The sequence below is a fragment of the Catharus ustulatus genome, chromosome 18 (assembly GCF_009819885.2).
Source record: "Catharus ustulatus isolate bCatUst1 chromosome 18, bCatUst1.pri.v2, whole genome shotgun sequence".
Lineage (NCBI taxonomy): Eukaryota > Metazoa > Chordata > Aves > Passeriformes > Turdidae > Catharus > Catharus ustulatus.
The window spans coordinates 7,049,142-7,066,756 of NC_046238.1; the positions used below are offsets into that span (position 1 = coordinate 7,049,142).

The 17,615-nt window shown below is 39.5% G+C and overlaps 1 protein-coding gene across 1 annotated transcript; it reads right to left on the reverse strand.

Moving 5' to 3' along the window:
- Positions 1 to 815: 815 nt before the first annotated feature.
- DGCR8 (DGCR8 microprocessor complex subunit) lies at positions 816 to 17,489 on the reverse strand. The gene is made up of 14 exons (XM_033075403.1): positions 17,360 to 17,489; positions 10,847 to 11,847; positions 10,254 to 10,416; positions 8,955 to 9,094; positions 7,971 to 8,253; positions 6,291 to 6,488; positions 5,837 to 5,938; positions 5,204 to 5,302; positions 4,738 to 4,820; positions 3,461 to 3,561; positions 2,933 to 3,039; positions 2,589 to 2,716; positions 2,154 to 2,267; positions 816 to 1,839 (listed from the first exon to the last, which is right to left on the reverse strand). Exons 2-14 carry the CDS (start codon positions 11,567 to 11,569, stop codon positions 1,756 to 1,758), a joined length of 2,325 nt encoding a protein of 774 aa, XP_032931294.1. The 5' UTR covers positions 11,570 to 11,847; positions 17,360 to 17,489; the 3' UTR covers positions 816 to 1,755.
- Between the last annotated feature and the right edge of the window lie 126 nt (positions 17,490 to 17,615).

Here is a 17,615-nt window from a genome sequence, read left to right on the forward strand (position 1 = left end):
TAGTAACATGATGTTAAAAGGAGGTTTTACAATACTGATGCCAACATTTTTAAAATCCAGTAGGCACTAAATTCAATACACTGCAGCACTCTCTATGTAACATGGTAAATTATAAAACAAAGCCACACAAAAATCAGAACAAAACCAAACCAAAACACAAAAAACCCTAGATACCCCTCGCCCCCAGGTACCTGTCAGTGTAAGTACCAGGGGCTGCAGCAGGTACAGAGAACTGACCTTTCATTCCCAACAGGAGCAGGAGGAGTGTAAAAATGGAGCAGTGCAGCTCCTGGATAAGTCACTGCAGCTCTGCCACCAGCTTGGCTTTCACTCTGTTGTTCAAGACCAAACCAAGAAATGGTTGCAAGAGCAGAGTTCCTGCAGTCACCCAGTGAACCCTGTGTGAAGAACGAAACCCACGAGGCAGTGCTTTCACACAGCCACGGTATTTCTTCTGTGCTTGGCTTAATAAAGCCTCAGATGACACAGTGAGTACTGCCTGTTTGCCAGGATTGGATTTTAGAGTAGTTGCATATTTGTGATTTTCTTACTTGAGTATAACTGGTTATGGTCTCATTCTACTTATTACTCTATGTCATATTCCAAACCTACATTCTAATTTTCATTGCAGAAGTTACACACTTTAAAAACTAAAAATGCAACTAAAAAAGTAAAAACAAAACTTCTTAAAAAAAAATCTAAAATGCTGCAGTCAGACATAAGGGTTGTGTTGTTTTTTTCTGAAGTTGTCACTTTTATGGTGCAAATTAATTAAGACTTAACTGATCAAGTCAGATGCAATCTGACACCAAACAAATAAGAAACTGTTTTATTGCTGGGAAAAGGGAGTGGAAAGTCATTGGCAAAATATTTTCAGACTATCAACCATCATCAGCTGCATTTTGGCTCCAAGCTTTGAAAACAGCCTTTCAAATTACAGTTTTTATTTTACTCATGTAAGTGGGGCCATATTTTCCCTGTTCAACTGATCTGTAAACAAACACAGGTTCTTGTCATTTAAAATAAACACCAGTAAATTTGAATCTCCAACCTGTTACTCTTAACACTACCAGGTATTCTTGTTCAAGTAGTAACAAAATCTGCACCCTCTAATGTCAAATAACTAAGCCTGGCAGGAGACAAGAAACAAAAAGAAATGGCGTTACTGGCCTAATCCTATGGCATTAGAAACATTGCTCATCACTTTCCTGTATTTGTCACCAAAGTGTCTTATCAGTGCATATTATTATGTGCTGAAATGCAACAAAACTTCTCACAAAAATAGTTTTAGGCATGTTCATACAAGAAGATGTACATATATTTCTTTTATATATACATATATATGAATGTGTATATATATAATATCAGCTTCAACCTGTACATAGATATTCTGAATTTCATACTTAAAATACATCCATTTCAAACAACATGGATGGCTTTCCAGGAGAAAGTGCTTGATTGGTTTTATCCTGTGTGAACATGCCTGTCCTCTGTGCATTTGCCCCAGTAGAGACCTTTATGATCAATTCATTAAACATACATATCTCAGAGGTAATAAACAAGGAAAAAAAAAACCAAAGAAAAAGAAACTAGGAAAAAGTAATATTGCCCTGATGATGCAAAAAGAACAATGCATAACTGAAGCAGCTTGGATTTTAAAAGTTATCTTGCATTCTGCAGCAAACAATTTTTAAATAATTGTTGAAAATCTAGTTCCTCCATTTGTGTTATTGCTCCCACTTGCACATTTTCTCATTAAACATCAACAGTACAGAGAGGTTCACTACCAGGTTGAGCTGATTCCACTATTGTCATCTTGGGTTTCTTTCGGGTTTCCTCCTAAAAAACACAAAACAACCCCCACAGAGTAATGAAGAGAACAGAATCACAAAATATAAAATTCTGAACCATTTTAGCCAAACTTGTCAGTTGTCACAAGAGGCTAACTAGGGCTAATGTTAAAAATAAATGTACAGAAGTAGGCACAATCAAGTTTAAGCCAATTTAAAGGACAGGATGACAATCTCCCCCAATCAAATTTTGAAGAGCTCTCTTTATTTAAAATACTGTGTAAAATAAGCAAGAAAACACTGATCATGGGTACACATGACCCATGACATTCATGCTATAAATACATGAGAATATATACTCACTCTTTCCTGTGCCAGTTTTTTCATTTCTTCCTGTAGCTTGTTCAGGATGTGCAGATTTGGCTTGTTCTTTTTGGCATACTGCTGAAGTTCTATCACACTTCTATCAGAGGTTTCCTATTCAATAGAATCATAAGCAACAACTAATGAACTTTTTATGAAAAAAATTAAGGTACATGGAGCGAAGTTTAGTCTGTTGTATTTCTGTAGTTTAGTCTGTAGGTGGTTTACCTCCTTAAACAGCAACATCTACTTCTATGAGTTAATTACATAGGTTCTTTAATTTTGACATGGGAGACATGAGATTAACACAATTATTACTGCCAATAACATCCAGGCACCTCAAAGTTTTGTTGTAACTTAATTTAAAAATCCAGAAAAATCCAAAAGCAAAATTCCAGTCACAGTGTAGGTTATAGTCAAGCAAAGCCTGCTCACCTGTTTAACCAGTTTGCTATTCTCTCTGCCATACATTCGCAAGAGAGAGCCCCAATTTTTCACATGTGGATGCAGTAGCTGAAGGATTTTCTGAGAAGCCAATTGCTTCCCCACTCTCTTATTTTTGCCTGTGAAAATAGCCATGGAAGTGTATCAATATCAGCACATTATGTAATGGTAGCCACAAATATTCACTTGAGTTAGTCAAAACTGAGATACCAGAGAAGAGCAGGACAAGGACACAAAAGGCTCAGTGGCTGAACAAGCACCCTCAGAATGGACAGCAAAGGAGAACAGGAAAAGAGGAAGAGGAGATTCAGAGGCCACACCAAGATTGTACTTACACCAGCCTCGCACCGTGTGCTTGCCACAAGTCATGACATATTCACTCTTCTGATTTTTCCCAGGAATCACTTCAAACTTTATGGATGTATCACCCATTCCGTGGTTTCTTAAGCACAAACACAATCAAGATCACACACTAAGTAAAACTACAAACAAGTGAAGTGGTTGCAGTTATCATCTTGGACAGCCATTGCAATGAAACTGATACATTAATAATCAATGTCAATACATTAATTAACAAAGTTTTTTTTAGATCAGTAACTTGAGTAAAGCGAAAAAGCAACCCTGTATGAGAGAACACAAAATATGTTTGTCCAACAACTACATCCTGATCTCCCAAGAGGCACAAGCAGCAAACAGAACTAAAGATGACTTGGCACTAAGCAGGTGAGCCCCCACCACGCCTGGGGCAGCCCAGGGAGCTCAGCAGCTCAGGCAAGGTCACTGACAAACACCAGCAACAAGCAAACAGTAGGTCCTGAGCCAACACCTCCCACCACACACAGGTCCTCATGCTGCAGCCTCACCTTTTAAGGCACTCATGGAGAATCTGATATGGAGACAAGAGTCCAGCTTTACTGGTGAGTTCATATACCCGTGAGTCCTCAATACTGATATGGTTAAAATACTGCAAAAGAATTGAAAAGGGTTATTGTGCTTTGTGCAAATAAAACCCTAATATTGTCCTTACCCATAATTTCTCCTTTGCTACAATAAACCCATTCTCTTACTTCGTACTCAGTACTTTAAAAAGTGTTTTTAAATCCCTAATGGGTTAAAAGCAACATCATTAAAACTGTCACATGTAATCAAACATTTGCAGACAAATTTTAATTCCAATCTTACATTATTCAATATGTACATTAAAAAATGACAATCCTATAAATTCTTTATCGTCATTCCTTCCTCAGGACAAGGTTATTTTAACTAATTATGAAATACTATTTACCAAAATATTGTGTATTAATAAAAGAACAGAGCAGCTATTGGCACATTTGGTATTTTATTTTAAAAGAACAGAAAAAATAGTCTGCATTTCGTTAATAACCATTTCAGTAGTACAGGGAAAACAATACAGTTCTAAGTTAAAGCAAGGGTACAAACAACTCCTTCTATGTATTACTCCATTTTAGAAAACATTCCTTTCAGGCTGATCTCTGGTTTTTCCTTTAGTCTTTACTGATGGTATCACTGATTATAAGCCATTTAATTCTCTCAGAACCTGAGAATATAGCACAACTCTCCTTTATTAAAATTTTTCCTTTCATTTTCCTCAAATCCTCACTTCCTCAAAAACCTCAGTCACTGCCTAAACCATGGGATTCCACTATGTGATAATAAAAACATCTCAGAATCCTGAGCACTTTTACTTCTTATTTGGCATCCTAAGATGATCACACAAAACCAAACAGGATCTAGCTCCGAACATTTCCTGGCATCAACCAGAGGATTTTGGAAGGCAGGGCAGTACAGGCAGCCTGGTGCCTTTGAACAGTCTCGGGTGTTCAGTACGTGACCTGTTGGTCAATAAAGAACCAATAGGTTTTTTTTTTTTTTAAATTCTTTTTCAAAGAACTTTAAAGTAAAATAAACTACTCTGCATCAGAGCAAGTTTTCTGATCTATTCTGGTGGGAAAAAAAAGTATTTTCTTTGCCTCAAGTCTTGCTCTAAATGGAGGATTTTACACTTGCCTTTGATTGAGAGAACAATCTCACTAATTTTCAGCAAGACAGCTGATACTAAATGTGCAGCGTTTTAAAAACAAACTCTAAAGACACCAGCCAGGAAGCAGGAGCTCAGTACCTCAAGTTCTTGACTGTCTTTGGGCTTCTCCTCAGAGGTCTGTTTAACAAAGTCAGGAATAAGAATTTCCAGTGTAGCTCGAGCTGCAGAAAGTGATTAAACATCTCGATTAAGTTTATTTTAAACAAAAACATCTCCCCTAGAAATTGTCAGGCATTTTCTTCTGGTAACAAATTTATTCACTTACTTGTCAAGGGAAAAAGAGTTCTACTAGTTCAGCTTGATAATTAAAGACTCATTAACTAATTAAAATAAGAAACTACTTTTTGAAAGTGCCTGCAAAAGGAAAAGCATTCCAGTTGCATTTTAGAAATGACAGAGCCTTTAACACATAAAATTAAAGAGTCATTACCATCCCCTAGTTCTTACAGCCAAACCCCTGTACTGAATCACTGTGGCCCTCAGAACGGTACAAAAAGCAAATAAACAATTCAGCAGATGGTCCTGAGAAAGAAAAAAACATTACCAGCTTTATTCTTGGCAAGTTTTTTGCTGCTGGCAGTTCCTGCCCCATAAGTTACTCCATCAATAATCACTGAGGCTCCAAAAGGTTCACTTGGGTTCTCTGGAAATGGAGAAGAAAAGAAAGCTTTTTGGAACTCCTGACACAGATGAAATATCACCACTTCCAAGATTTGTTTTCTTCATTTCAGCTCCAAAAGGGATGAAAATGGTTTATTCTTCAGGAAGACTGAAAAATTGTTTAACTAACAGAGTTTTCCATTAACAGACTTAGACGATATACTTCATTCTTCCAAATAAAGAACTTACAGATTTTAAGAGACTACTGGTAATCTGCCAGAACTCAAATATTAATTCCAAATTTTTTGCATTATGGTGTGAATACAAGAGCTACGCATTCTGATATTGAAATTTTGGTTGATTATGTAGCACATATACAGGAATAGCATAATTTTGAATAGTTATAAAGTATCCTCAAAAAACCCCCCCAAACAAACAGGAAAAACAAGAATTAAGGGAACATACATTATACTACGTAGGAAAAAAGCCCAATATTAACCTGATCCCAGTTATATTTTTCATATATGCAACATTTCTGGATTCTTGATTGAGCATCAAGACCAGGATAGAGACTTACCACATTCAAAGAAATTGTAAACAGGGCGAACCTTCAGGACTCGTTGCATATATTCATGCAAGATGCAAACTTCAGACTTCCCATTGGGATTAATGACAAACTCTGCAAAAAAGACAGGAAGAAGGGAAAACGCTCATTAGTTCCAGACTTTGAAAGAATTTCTGTTACAAACAAGTAAATACTGAACAACACTCAGCAGTAACAAGAGCTGAAGGTAGTCATTACTTACCAGGGCTGTAACCTTAAATAAAAATACTTTTGTTTAGAAATTAATCTTTAGAATAGCAGAAAATTTTGACAGTATTTTTCCTTTCCTATGTGATATATGATGGCTCAAAGAACACAGAATACTGGATCAGGAATTAAGGGGCTTATTACAGGATTTTTTATTTTCATTCAAGCTTAGAGCTGCAATTACTCTTCAACAGTCTGAGCTCTAGCTACATTAGCTAACCTTTCTTAATAGGTGCATCCTGCACAGACAGGGTGATGAGTTTCTGGTTGGCTGGCAGGATGGGCCGCTCGGACTCCGCCTGCTTGCGCTTCATCTCCCGGTTGAACTGGCGTCGCTCGGCCCAGGTGCGGAATTTTTTTACAGTCACTTGTTCGAAGTCAAAACGCTTCTCAAGATAGCGTCTAAAATCTTCCAGATCTGAGAAACACAACCAAGTTACTCTCTCTGCTTCACTACTGAACGAGCATTAAGTTCTGTTTCCACTGTTTTAAACGTGCTACAATTATTTTCTTAGACTAGGAGCACAAGGTTAAGATGCTGTTTTGGACTAACAGATGTAATTTTAAGTTGTCCTCTTACATGACTGCAAAACGTTTGTGCAAACCAGAAAACAAAGACACCATTTTATTCCAACACTTGATTTTTACTAACTCCTAACCAGCATTAATACCCAACACAATTGGCAACAAAACACCAGCAATTGCTCTGCTTCAACACCTAATCACCTTCCCTTTACCTGAAGCAAGGTACACAGTGAAAGCACAGCAGTTGTGCTTTCAGCCTCAGTTCCCTGAAGCCAAACCCAACTGTTGCTGCCTACTTATTATGCAGTGTTCCATGAAACACTGCACAGCAATGTTCCATGAACTCCTTGGGTATCTGCAGCCTCTGTGCACAAGTCATTAAATTCACATATAGAGTACTAAAAGATTGCCCCCTTGTAGTACAGATGCTTCTCCTTTATAGGATAGTCTGCAAATTTAATCAGCAAAAAGAGGAGCATCCACAGATGTAAACAAACAAAAGCAAGCTGCTGGTATTGTTTCCTTCCACAAGGAATTCCAAATGCAAGTCACGCTTATACTTGATCACTCAGTATCTTTCTCAGTAATACAGATCCTATTTAAAGAGAGAGATAGACAGGTGAACTTCATGTAGAAAAATAAGTGCTTAGTGGCTTTATTTTTGCTGCTAATTATTGATGATTTGGGGTTGTTGGGTTTTTTTACATCTTTTGGCATGGTTTTCGGTCTGAACATGACACACATAATGACAAGTTCTATGTCTGAGCACCACAAAGACAAATGACAGCCTATGATCCACACCAATATTCTGAGCAGCAGCAATTTACATGGATGGGATTCTTGGGTGTGCAGATGTGATAAGTAACACATGAGCTTCCTCTCCAAGTTCCTCTCTGTTGGGTGGTGATTTTGGAATGATGCTTTTAGACTACTTTTCGTATTGAGACTATCCACTTGTATAAATAAAATAATGAAACATCATGTCCCTTTGCATGAGTGCAATTACATTTGCCTTAGTCTGTTAGACTTGTGCAAATACAAAAATATAGTTTAACTACATCACTTATCTTAAGAGATCATCCTGAAAATAGATGTAACTCGGCCAATACAGAGAATGCACAGAAAAGCCTACTTGAAGAAGTCACACTGACATATTTGACAACAGGAAATGTACTGACATAACTGATTCTTCTATTGAGATAAAGTCTACAAGACTAAACTACCAAAACATTCACTTTTTTAATGTGAAACCTTTCCATGTGAACTCTCAGGGCTTCAGAAAAGATTATAATTCAGCAGCCAAATCTGGAATAAAACTTCCCAAATACCATTAGCCCAACTCAAGTTAAGAAAAGACTCCACTTCCCATACATACCTACAGATTCATCTTTACATACTTCAACTTTGGCCTTAACTTGTCCCAAAGCTCCTTGTGCTGCATCTCCCCCAGAGGGGTCTTTGTCATCTAAAGGCCCAGAATCAGCAGCAGTGGAATCTGGTTCTTCTGTCTGGCAGTCCAGTTCTGAGGATTTATCTAAGTGCTTTACAGGCGATACTTCCCCATTTGGGGTTATGTCATTGTTTTGTTCCCTTTCCTCATTTTCCTTCATTTTTTTGTAATGAAAGCAGGGAATGCTACTAAGGGGAGGATCATGTTTCTGCAAATGTAAAATAATACAGAAGGTTTCAGTATCTTAAGATCACCAAAAGCAAAACTCAAACTCAAAAGATGCAAGCAGGATGAAAACTATTTGCATTCAATCTAGGCTCAAGCTCCTCTTCGTTCTTCAAAGTCATTCTACTCAAGGGCTGAGCAGGGCCACCCCTGGGGGACCTTCACACTGTGTGACACTGACACAAACCTCCTGGTTTAGCTCCAGACTACAATCTGTTCAGCTACATGCAAATACTGCATGCTCTCATCAAATCCATTGAGCTTTCCTGAGGCATAAGCCCATGGCACTAAATCCAGTTTCTGCAGATTCCTTGAGTTCATGAATGTCATAGCCTTGCTTCTGCAAATGTGGACCATAAGCCACAGTTCAGACTAATTTACAGCTACAAAAAAATGATCCCTAGATACATTTCATGGTGCAATAAATGCCCCATTTTGCAGCCCTACTACAAAAGTGAAGGCACCAAACAAGATCATCTCATTCACTTTAACTGCCCAAACAGAAAAACAAAGCACCTAAGAAAAATCATACCAGATTTTCAGACACAAAAAAATTTCTTTTTCAAGGATCTTATTTCAAACACTGGAAACAAGTCTGGCAAAGCAGGAAAATATTCAACTGTTTGCAGCAACATATGCAATTTTTTAATCTTAGTAAGTATTTAAGTAATTGACAGGTCTCACCCTTATGCTTCCTGTTCCCAAAAAATAAGGTCTAGACCAGGTAACAACAGATTCTCTGTGCAGATATACAGGAATGCCCGAGTTATGGAATGTCATGATCCATCCATCTGGCAAAGGTTCTGTAGGAGGGCGGCCGCGACCTTTAAAGCAAATAATGGCTTTAAACTTGGGTAGACTGCTTAGAAGAATAGAAATAAGATTCAGGTTTTTATTTATCACCTTTTCTGTCCCAAAGAATAAAACAGCACTGAAACAAGACTAACAGTGTTTTGTGGAGAGATGTTGTTTTACTAACAAGGTAGATGTTACTCACTCAGACTAAAACCTGCAAAGTTACAGATTCCATGACTGCTCAACTAAAGTCAATAGTAGCAGTAGTTTTTATACAGACTGATTTGTCTGTTTAATAACTGAATTATCTTTTCTTTAGTCTTTTTATACTTATCACAAGCACCACTGGGAAATATTTATTGGAAAAGTCATATTTGCTTCAGAAACAACTTCATTTTCCATTAGAAATTTTTCACTTGACACTCAGGAATAAATCTGTATTGAAACACCACCAGATTCACAGATTCCAAACAGCCAGCAAAGAGCTCATCTCTAATTCAAGATCTCATGTTTCACGAAATCACAAATCTGAGATTATTCATCTTTGCTGGAAGCTTCCTGGCAATCCTCTGTTACTATACAATTTTAAAGTTTAAAAAGTTATTTGGTGTTTTTATTTCAGAATACAGTGATGCTGTAAAATACTCCTCTAGTGTGTGTTAATTTTAATTCAGAATATTTTCCATTACATTCTTCTGGATGGTTTCATGTTCTCAGCGCCTCTTTATTTGTAGTTTCTAACACAATGAAATTGGATAAACCTAAGTCACTGACTTGTCTAGTCCTTTTCAACCTAGATTGCATTCAGAGACCTCACATGGAGCAATTTCAACAACAGAAGCTATGTAACTGAAGCAGGAAAGGCCAGAATGTCCAAAGACAAAAATCCCAGATCACTCTTGCTCACCTTCCCACAACTGAGATAACACCCTTCATTATTTTACACAAATCCACACACTAAAATATATTCTTATTACATACAACAGATCAAAAGCAAAAATCAACTTCACTGTTCAAGAACATGAAAAATCATATTCCACAGTAAGAAGCCTCCCAACAATAAAATTCTCCAACACATTAATGATTTCACACAAATTGCTGTCCCGCTCTTCACTTGTTGATATACTTTTGTTCTACAAAGACCAGCCATACAAAGGACCTACAGTTATTAAATGCACATTAACTTACTCTTCAGGACAGTTTTAATTTTGGTCATCATTGGCTGAACGCTTGTCTCTCCATCAGACTGGTGATCACTTTCACCACCGTATTTCTCATTATCTAGTCTCCTTGTTTTGGGTGCTCGAAGACCCTCTTCCAGCAGAGCATCCACATCATTATCAAAGTCATCCTGAAAGAGACTTCATCAGACACTATCCTTCCGGGCCTACCAACCTCCCTTTTCCCTTGCAAAGAGAAAGCAGACATTTTTAAAATGCACTTCCATACAGACAGAAACTAGAAATTTCCAATGATTCCAGAAAAAAGACTGAAAAATAAGAAAATAAGTTTGTGAGAACTAGAATCTACATGATAAAATGAACTGCAATTGTGCAAGAAGACTTTTAAATGCTGTTCTAACAGAAAACGATAAAAGCTGCAACACAACTTGCAAGTTTGACTAGAATAATTTACAGAAGCTCTCAGCCAAAGCTCTGTCTCTGAAAATTCAGCAGTTTTGACTCATGTACTGCACACTTCTAGAACAGATTATTTCTTTGCATATTTTTTCTAGCCACTTGGAAACCTCTTACTCAGCAAAGATGTGTGGATTTACTTACCTCATATGAGAAATTCAAGGTTTCTTCATCCACTTTATCTCTTTGAACGATTGCTTTAGATGTGAACCCTCCTCCTTCTTCATCTATTTCCATCAAATTGTCGGTAAAGTCTTCTAGCTCATCCAGAACTGCAAATTCCACTCTCTTTTCCTGATCAATATCATTTTCATCATCCTTCTTGTCCTCACTTTCACCCCCTATCCCTACAGTTTTACCATTACTACCACCAAAAGGACAAACATGCAAATCCCCATTGACATTATTAATACCAAATTCTGTATCTGCCTTATAATCCTGCTCAACTCCAGTGTACAGAACTTTCCTATCTTTGCTTTTGCAGCTTTCTGTAAAGCTAACACTAATCTTCACATCCTTCAGTAACTTAAGATCTGGGGTGAACTTTCGAACTGACGGTGCGTGACGAGCAGTTCTCGGGCTTTGGTCACTACTGTTGGGGTCTATGATAAGACGACTTTTGTAGCAGGCAGATCCCTTTGTGAGCAGCTGTGTTCTGCAGAGACTGTGCGTGTCCCCAGCAGGGGTATCTGACTGTCCATCACCACCAGAGCCAACGTCCATTACCTCTGCGTCACTGGACGTTTGCAGGGGAGGTGGTGGAGGCTGTTCGTTGGGCGGCAGAGGTGGCCGACAAGTGAGATTCTCCACATTCATTTCTCTTGCAGGTTCTTTAGGGAGGGGTGGTACATTTTCATAGTTCTCCATTTTTAAAACTACTGTTTTTAAAAAACACAATGCTTTAATAAATGTTTATCTCTATATTCCTAACATGCATAAGTCCATCAGGATTGGTTTATCACGTTCTATTCAATATGCAACACTGATGATTCAGTTAAGCTGACTACATTGTTCTTTTCATTAATGTAGACAGCTTTCAGAATCACTGTCTCAATTATTGGAAATCACAATGCATTCAGCTTAAATAGCTGAAGACTAAGAGTGCATCTTCATTGGACAAGCTGATCTCCTTTTCTTCTTTCAACCTACAAGAGGAAACAAACAAAAAAAAATTGTCACAGGAAAAAAATGGAAATAGTATTCCAGGCAGAAAGAAAACATGTCACTCCTTCCAGCATAAATTTCAAGTAGAAGAGTAACACTTTTACAGTGAGAAAAGCAGGGTACCCAGATACCATCCTGAGTGAGGCTGAAACTAGAGTGGTTTTATTGCTCAAGTTGTACACCAGCACAAGAATTTATGAACACAGTTGCCTTTATGACTAGTTGACTACCTCTGCTTGGTTAGCAAGCAGGGCATTAAGCATGACAGGTTAAAAATTGCATTTTGGGGAAGTTCTCCCATAATCTGAAACAACCTGGTATTCAAGCCATACTTACCCACACAGCAGAAAGGATAATTAGTTTACAGTTTAAGACAATCTGCAAAACCAACAAGATTTTAAAGACTACGGTCACGGCTTTTCAAAATTAAAGTTATCATCAGCTATTTTTGAAATCTCACAATTTACTAAAATATCACAGAAAATTATCTAGATAACCAGATATTAGACATTTCATCCTGTATTTTGCACTATTGTGGAACTATTTATTCATTATGTCTGAGGAATACAGGTTCAGAAACATAGCATTAAAGCTCAAATTAATTTTGGGAAGTATTTTGAAGCCAATGTTTTAGGGAATCTAACCTGGAAAAAGTATTCAATTCTTCTAGGATACTTTACAGGGGATGGGGAGTATTTAAGATTTATTTTTCACATCAGGTGTTTCTTTCTACCATGTCTATGATGGCTTCTTCAATTACACTTTTGTCATCTGTGCAGGACCATAAGCACCTGAGGAAAAGAAGGATCATTTCTTACCTGCTTATTTTGGTTTCTCCAAGTCCCTCCATGCCAGCCCAAACCAAGCTTGAACCTTTCGATAAGCTAGAAATGAAGCACTGTCACTCTGCCCCAGGCAGCAGCTGGCTGAACCTGCTCTGGTCAAAGTATTCCCAGTTGGCAGAGGAAATCTTCCCAACAAGCCTTATTTTGGAAAGACAAGCTCCAAGATCTCTCATGTTCTGTGTAATATTGAAGGCAATAGGGCAGAAGGTCTGGGTTGTCACGAGGGACTTGGAGAAACCAAGGGTTAATTGTCTCATGTATCTCTATGCCAGCCCAGGCAGAACAAACCAACAGCATCATCCAAACAACAGGGGCAAGGCACAAAGCTGGGAATCAGAAGTTAAAATTCAGCAACATACAGAAGTTACCTACCTGGAAGCTGGAAGAAAGCACAGTATGTAACAGAGCAAACTCTAATATGGCAACAAAGCAAGTTTTACTGGGGCAGCAGAGGAGTTAATATTTGTGTGGTTTTTAAAACCTCCTCAAAATTGTGACACATCCAACATACTGAGTTTGACATGTATTATAAAATGAAAAAAGGAAAAACTGATGAGAACTCTAAAATAATCTCATCTTCTCTGATACCAACACATTAATTCTCAAATTGAAAAATGGCTCGTTCACCAGTAAGACAAGCAATTCTATATATTCAAATCCATTCCATCCTACAAGAGATGATCAGTGACCTCAGCAATGAGCAATTCCTTCATCTTTCAACAGGTTTTGAAACATAGAATGTAGAGAACACCCCCAGAAATACCTTTGTCTAATAAATTTCCTCATCATCAGATTAAAAAAAGCAAAAAAGTGAATGACAAATAATTAAATTCTTCACAGTAAATCATTAGTGTCTTAACTCTGAACAAAAGAATCAAAAGTCACTGCATGAGTTAGGTGTTTAGCTTCCAGGAGTTACCAAAGTCATTAACTTTTCCATCTTAAAGAGTCTTCTAAAGACTCTTGAGAAGAGCAGGGGGAAGTAATTCACACAGAAACGGAATACTGAAATCAGCATTCTAAAATTTGAAAAAGCAAAACCTTCCCTTGTGTTCTAGGAGCTGCCTGGTCCAATGAGAAAGACTGATTTTTGACAAGGCTAAGACAATGTGAATGCCACTTCCACATCCCTGATCACATCCTGCTCCTATGATTAAGTATTTTAACGCCACCAACATCAAAGCATAAGAATTTTACCTTTACCTGCCCAGCTTTGGTAGTTTACTAATACAACACCTCTGCTCTTTGCAGGAAGGATGTCTTGTTATTCTATTCAAGCACTGGCAACCATAATATTCCTGTTGTCTTCCCTTTCTTGCTGGCTGTGAAACAGCAAATCACTGCTGGACTGTCTGCTCCTCAGTGCACACACTGGGTCAGGCAATGTACTAGACCAGGATGGGTTCAAATGAGCTTTTTCCATTTCTAGCCAAGAACCTGCCACATCCCTAGGGTAAGACAACAGTCTGGAAGTGATGCTGAAAAGATTTTTGCTTTTCATAAAATTTTCATCTATCTGCACTCTGTGGACTAGCATTATATAGTAATACAGCTCCTTAATTAACTCCAGTACTTTTCCTACCCTTTCTCTTAGATTTTGGACCTTCTGATAAGCTGACCTTCTAAACACATTCCTGGAATACTGTTTAGTCTTATTTTAAGTAAGGGCCTACAATAAGACACAATATGAAGTGGGCAGAGAACCCCTGGACCAACTCTAAGGGCTGACCCAGGGGTGGGTTACTGGGGCAACTGAATCTCCTGTTGGATGTACCTGTTAGACAGGTGCCAGGTGTGCCCATCACACCCACACATCTGGAAGCTTCCAAATTAATGTCTGTTTATTACTATTCTAACACTGCTGCAAGGGTTTTTTCTCTTTTGATTACAGGTAAGAGTAGCTCTACAGTTACAGTGGGCTACAATACCTATCTATAAGCCACAAAAAGCAAGGCAGAAGCAGAGGAACACAGGTCCAACTCCCATCTACTTCCCTGCCAGCTGACATTACAATATGCCCTTTATAACAGGGGCTGGGAAAAAAAAGAAACAAACAATAAAGCAACAAAACCACTGAGCTATCAGGTATTTGAAAAGTCTGAAGGAAGAAAAGGCAAAAGGATGAGTTAGATGAGCTTGTATGTTACAAACAGCCAAATGGGCTTAGATAAGGGAACATAATCACCACACACAACAAGGCTCAGCATACCAAGTTACATTGAAACATAAGTCATTTTCTATTGTCATCCTTCATTAAATTGTCCTGAAATAACAGATTTTATTCTCCAAGGCTCCACCAAATTTCATTAACAGTTTCCATGAGGATTCCTTCCAAAGAAACAGAACACCACTGGCAGCTGCACCAGGCAGTACAATGACTGAAAATGAGTGCACAGCTCATGCTCTGCAGATCAACAGCACATGGAATTTCCACATTTAACTGCTTACTCTTATTTTAGTAGATCATTTTAAAAAGTTTAATGTCACAAAGTAAACCAGTATAGATACAGGGAGGGCATATAAAAATGTAATAAAGCAAACTGCAGAGATCCCAAAGAAAGCAGAGTAATCTTAGTCTGGTTGTCTTACAGATGTCCTTTACATGCAGAAAGGAAAAAAACCAAAACAACTTTGTTTAGTAAGTACCACTGCCCATTCCCACAATCAGACAGAAAAGGAATGGGAGAGAAACACACAGAGGAAAAGAATATCTTTTTTCAAGGAAGTAAAAAACAAAATCTTAACATTAGTAACCAGCATTGCCCAAACGCAAAGAGAAATTCCCTTCAGTTACAGCAGGTCAGCAGTCTAGAAATGGATTTAATAAAGAACATTTTCTTTACAAATACCTGTAGCTTCAGTAAGGAACAGCATACCACAGGTTCCCCCTTCAAAAAGTCACTTTTGAAAACAAACTGTGCCAGAGACTTACTTCACATTCAGTGGACCCCAAAAGGAAGAGTGGCTGAGCAAACTCTCCTTATTTCCTAACCAATACAAAGTGCTCCTCCTCATCCTCCAGCTCCAAATGGCAACTCAGGTGCTGATCCATTAACCCACATCAAAGTAATTCCCCACCACATTCATCTACCTTCTTTTTATTATACCTAGTGTCTCTGTTCAACACGTACAACTCTAGAAATGTTAATACTATTTACTACCACTGCTAAAAAAAAAAAAAACCTAAAAGCTGAAGATACTGAATTTATTGTTTTTAAACCAGAACTGGAATTAAGAAAATGCAGCCAGAGCCCAACAATAACATTATCAGTGTCAAATACAGACAAGGCTCAAAAACTTCTCCAGTTCAAAACACTTCACTCCATTTCAGAACGAGCAGAATACATAATTTTGGAAAGCTATTCTCAGAAATGGCAAAACAACAGTTGCTTTTAGAGCTTGAGCAGTTTTCTGGCAGGGTTTAGATGGTTTGATCAATTATGTAAGACAAGAAATTGATCTACAAAAGGCAAAAATCAGAGCCTAAGAAAGAGAAAATATATCCTTCCTTTCCCATCATATATAAGTTTCTTACAAAGAAAAACAACAAACAGAAGGAACCAAACCCCCTTCTATTTCTCTAAAAAAGCAAAACAACCCTGATAATCAAAAGGAGCTGCGCAAAAAACCTAGCGACCCAACTCCTCATCCAGAATTAAAAATAGGAGCCCCTAAGTTTAATTACCCGAACAGAACAACCTCTCAAATCACAAAACAAAAATAAGAGATCTAATTCCAAGACCTCTAACTCTCAACCTAACGGAATAAAGAAACTGAATGTGTTCACCCAATTCCAGTTTATGGTCGAGCAAGGCCTGGATATTCAGATCTCAGCGGGCAAACAAACTTTGCAGACAAAAGCGAAGCCTAAGGAAAGGAGGTACAAAAGAACGAACTGTTTCCAACCAAAAAAAAAAAAAAAAAAAAAAAAAACGAAGAAAGGTGGGTGAATTAACCTTTCAGAGGCTGAATGAGAGAAAGAACACACGAAGAAGAATCCTGAGAGTTACAGAGACATCACATCACCTTCAGCGTACCAGAACCAAAAAAGTCCCCGTGCGCCTGCACACACGTTGGTGCCTTTTCCTCCCAACTTTGCTCCGGAGCCGAGACACGCTCGTGTCCCCCGTACAAAGGGGACAGGAACCCGCCGTGCCCCCTTTGCCCAGACACACACGGAGCTCCGGAGCCGACAACCCCACCACCCCCGGGCCAGGAGGGGCCGAGGGTACACACACGGCGCTTCCTTCCCTTCCACCATCCTGAACACAAGCCCACGGCGAGGCGAGTAGGGAGGTGGCTGGGGGTGGGAAACGATTAAAAAAAAAACCAAACAACCCTCCCACCCAAAACAACCAAAGCAAAAACCTGAATAAAACACAACACAACAGCAGCTCTGAGCAGAGGCCGCTCAGGCCGGGCGCGGGGGAAGCGCCGCACGGCAATACCCGCCGGGCAGGGCGGCGGCTCCCAGCGACAGGAGGTCGGTGCCCGGGGAGAGAGAGGCTCCTCTGGGCTCCGCGCCCGGGGGCCGCTCCGGGCGGGCGGCAGGAGCGCGGCGGGCCCGTTGGCGCCGCGGCCTGTGGAGCGGAGGGTTGGTGCCCGCGCAGGCCCGCCCTGCCCGTCACCCCGCGGGGCCCGCACCCACCTGGGCCATCCCCGGCGGCCCCGCCGCTCCTGTGCCGGGGCTGCGGGTGAGGGCGAGTCCGGCCGCCTCACGATCGCGGTCCCGCACTCCGCGCCGCCGCCATCTTTAAACGCCTGCGCTGGGCCCCTCCGCTCCCCGCGGGCGGGACCCCGCGCGCGCCGAGCCAATGGCGTCCGCAGCGTCCGCGATCACGGATTTGAAATCGCGGCTGCCATTGGTCCGTTCCCCTGCCTGTTCCCCCGCTCCGCCAATAGAG

What these genes read in the sequence shown, in the direction of transcription:
- DGCR8 (XM_033075403.1), bottom strand. Translation starts at nt 11,569, where the DNA reads ATGGAGAACTATGAAAATGTACCACCCCTCCCTAAAGAACCTGCAAGA. An exon ending in CCTTGAATTTCTCATATGAG is followed by an intron (nt 10,417 to 10,846) that starts GTAAGTAAATCC and finishes AGTCTCTTTCAG; the next exon opens with GATGACTTTGATAATGATGT. An exon ending in TTACAATTTCTTTGAATGTG is followed by an intron (nt 5,303 to 5,836) that starts GTAAGTCTCTAT and finishes CTCCATTTCCAG; the next exon opens with AGAACCCAAGTGAACCTTTT.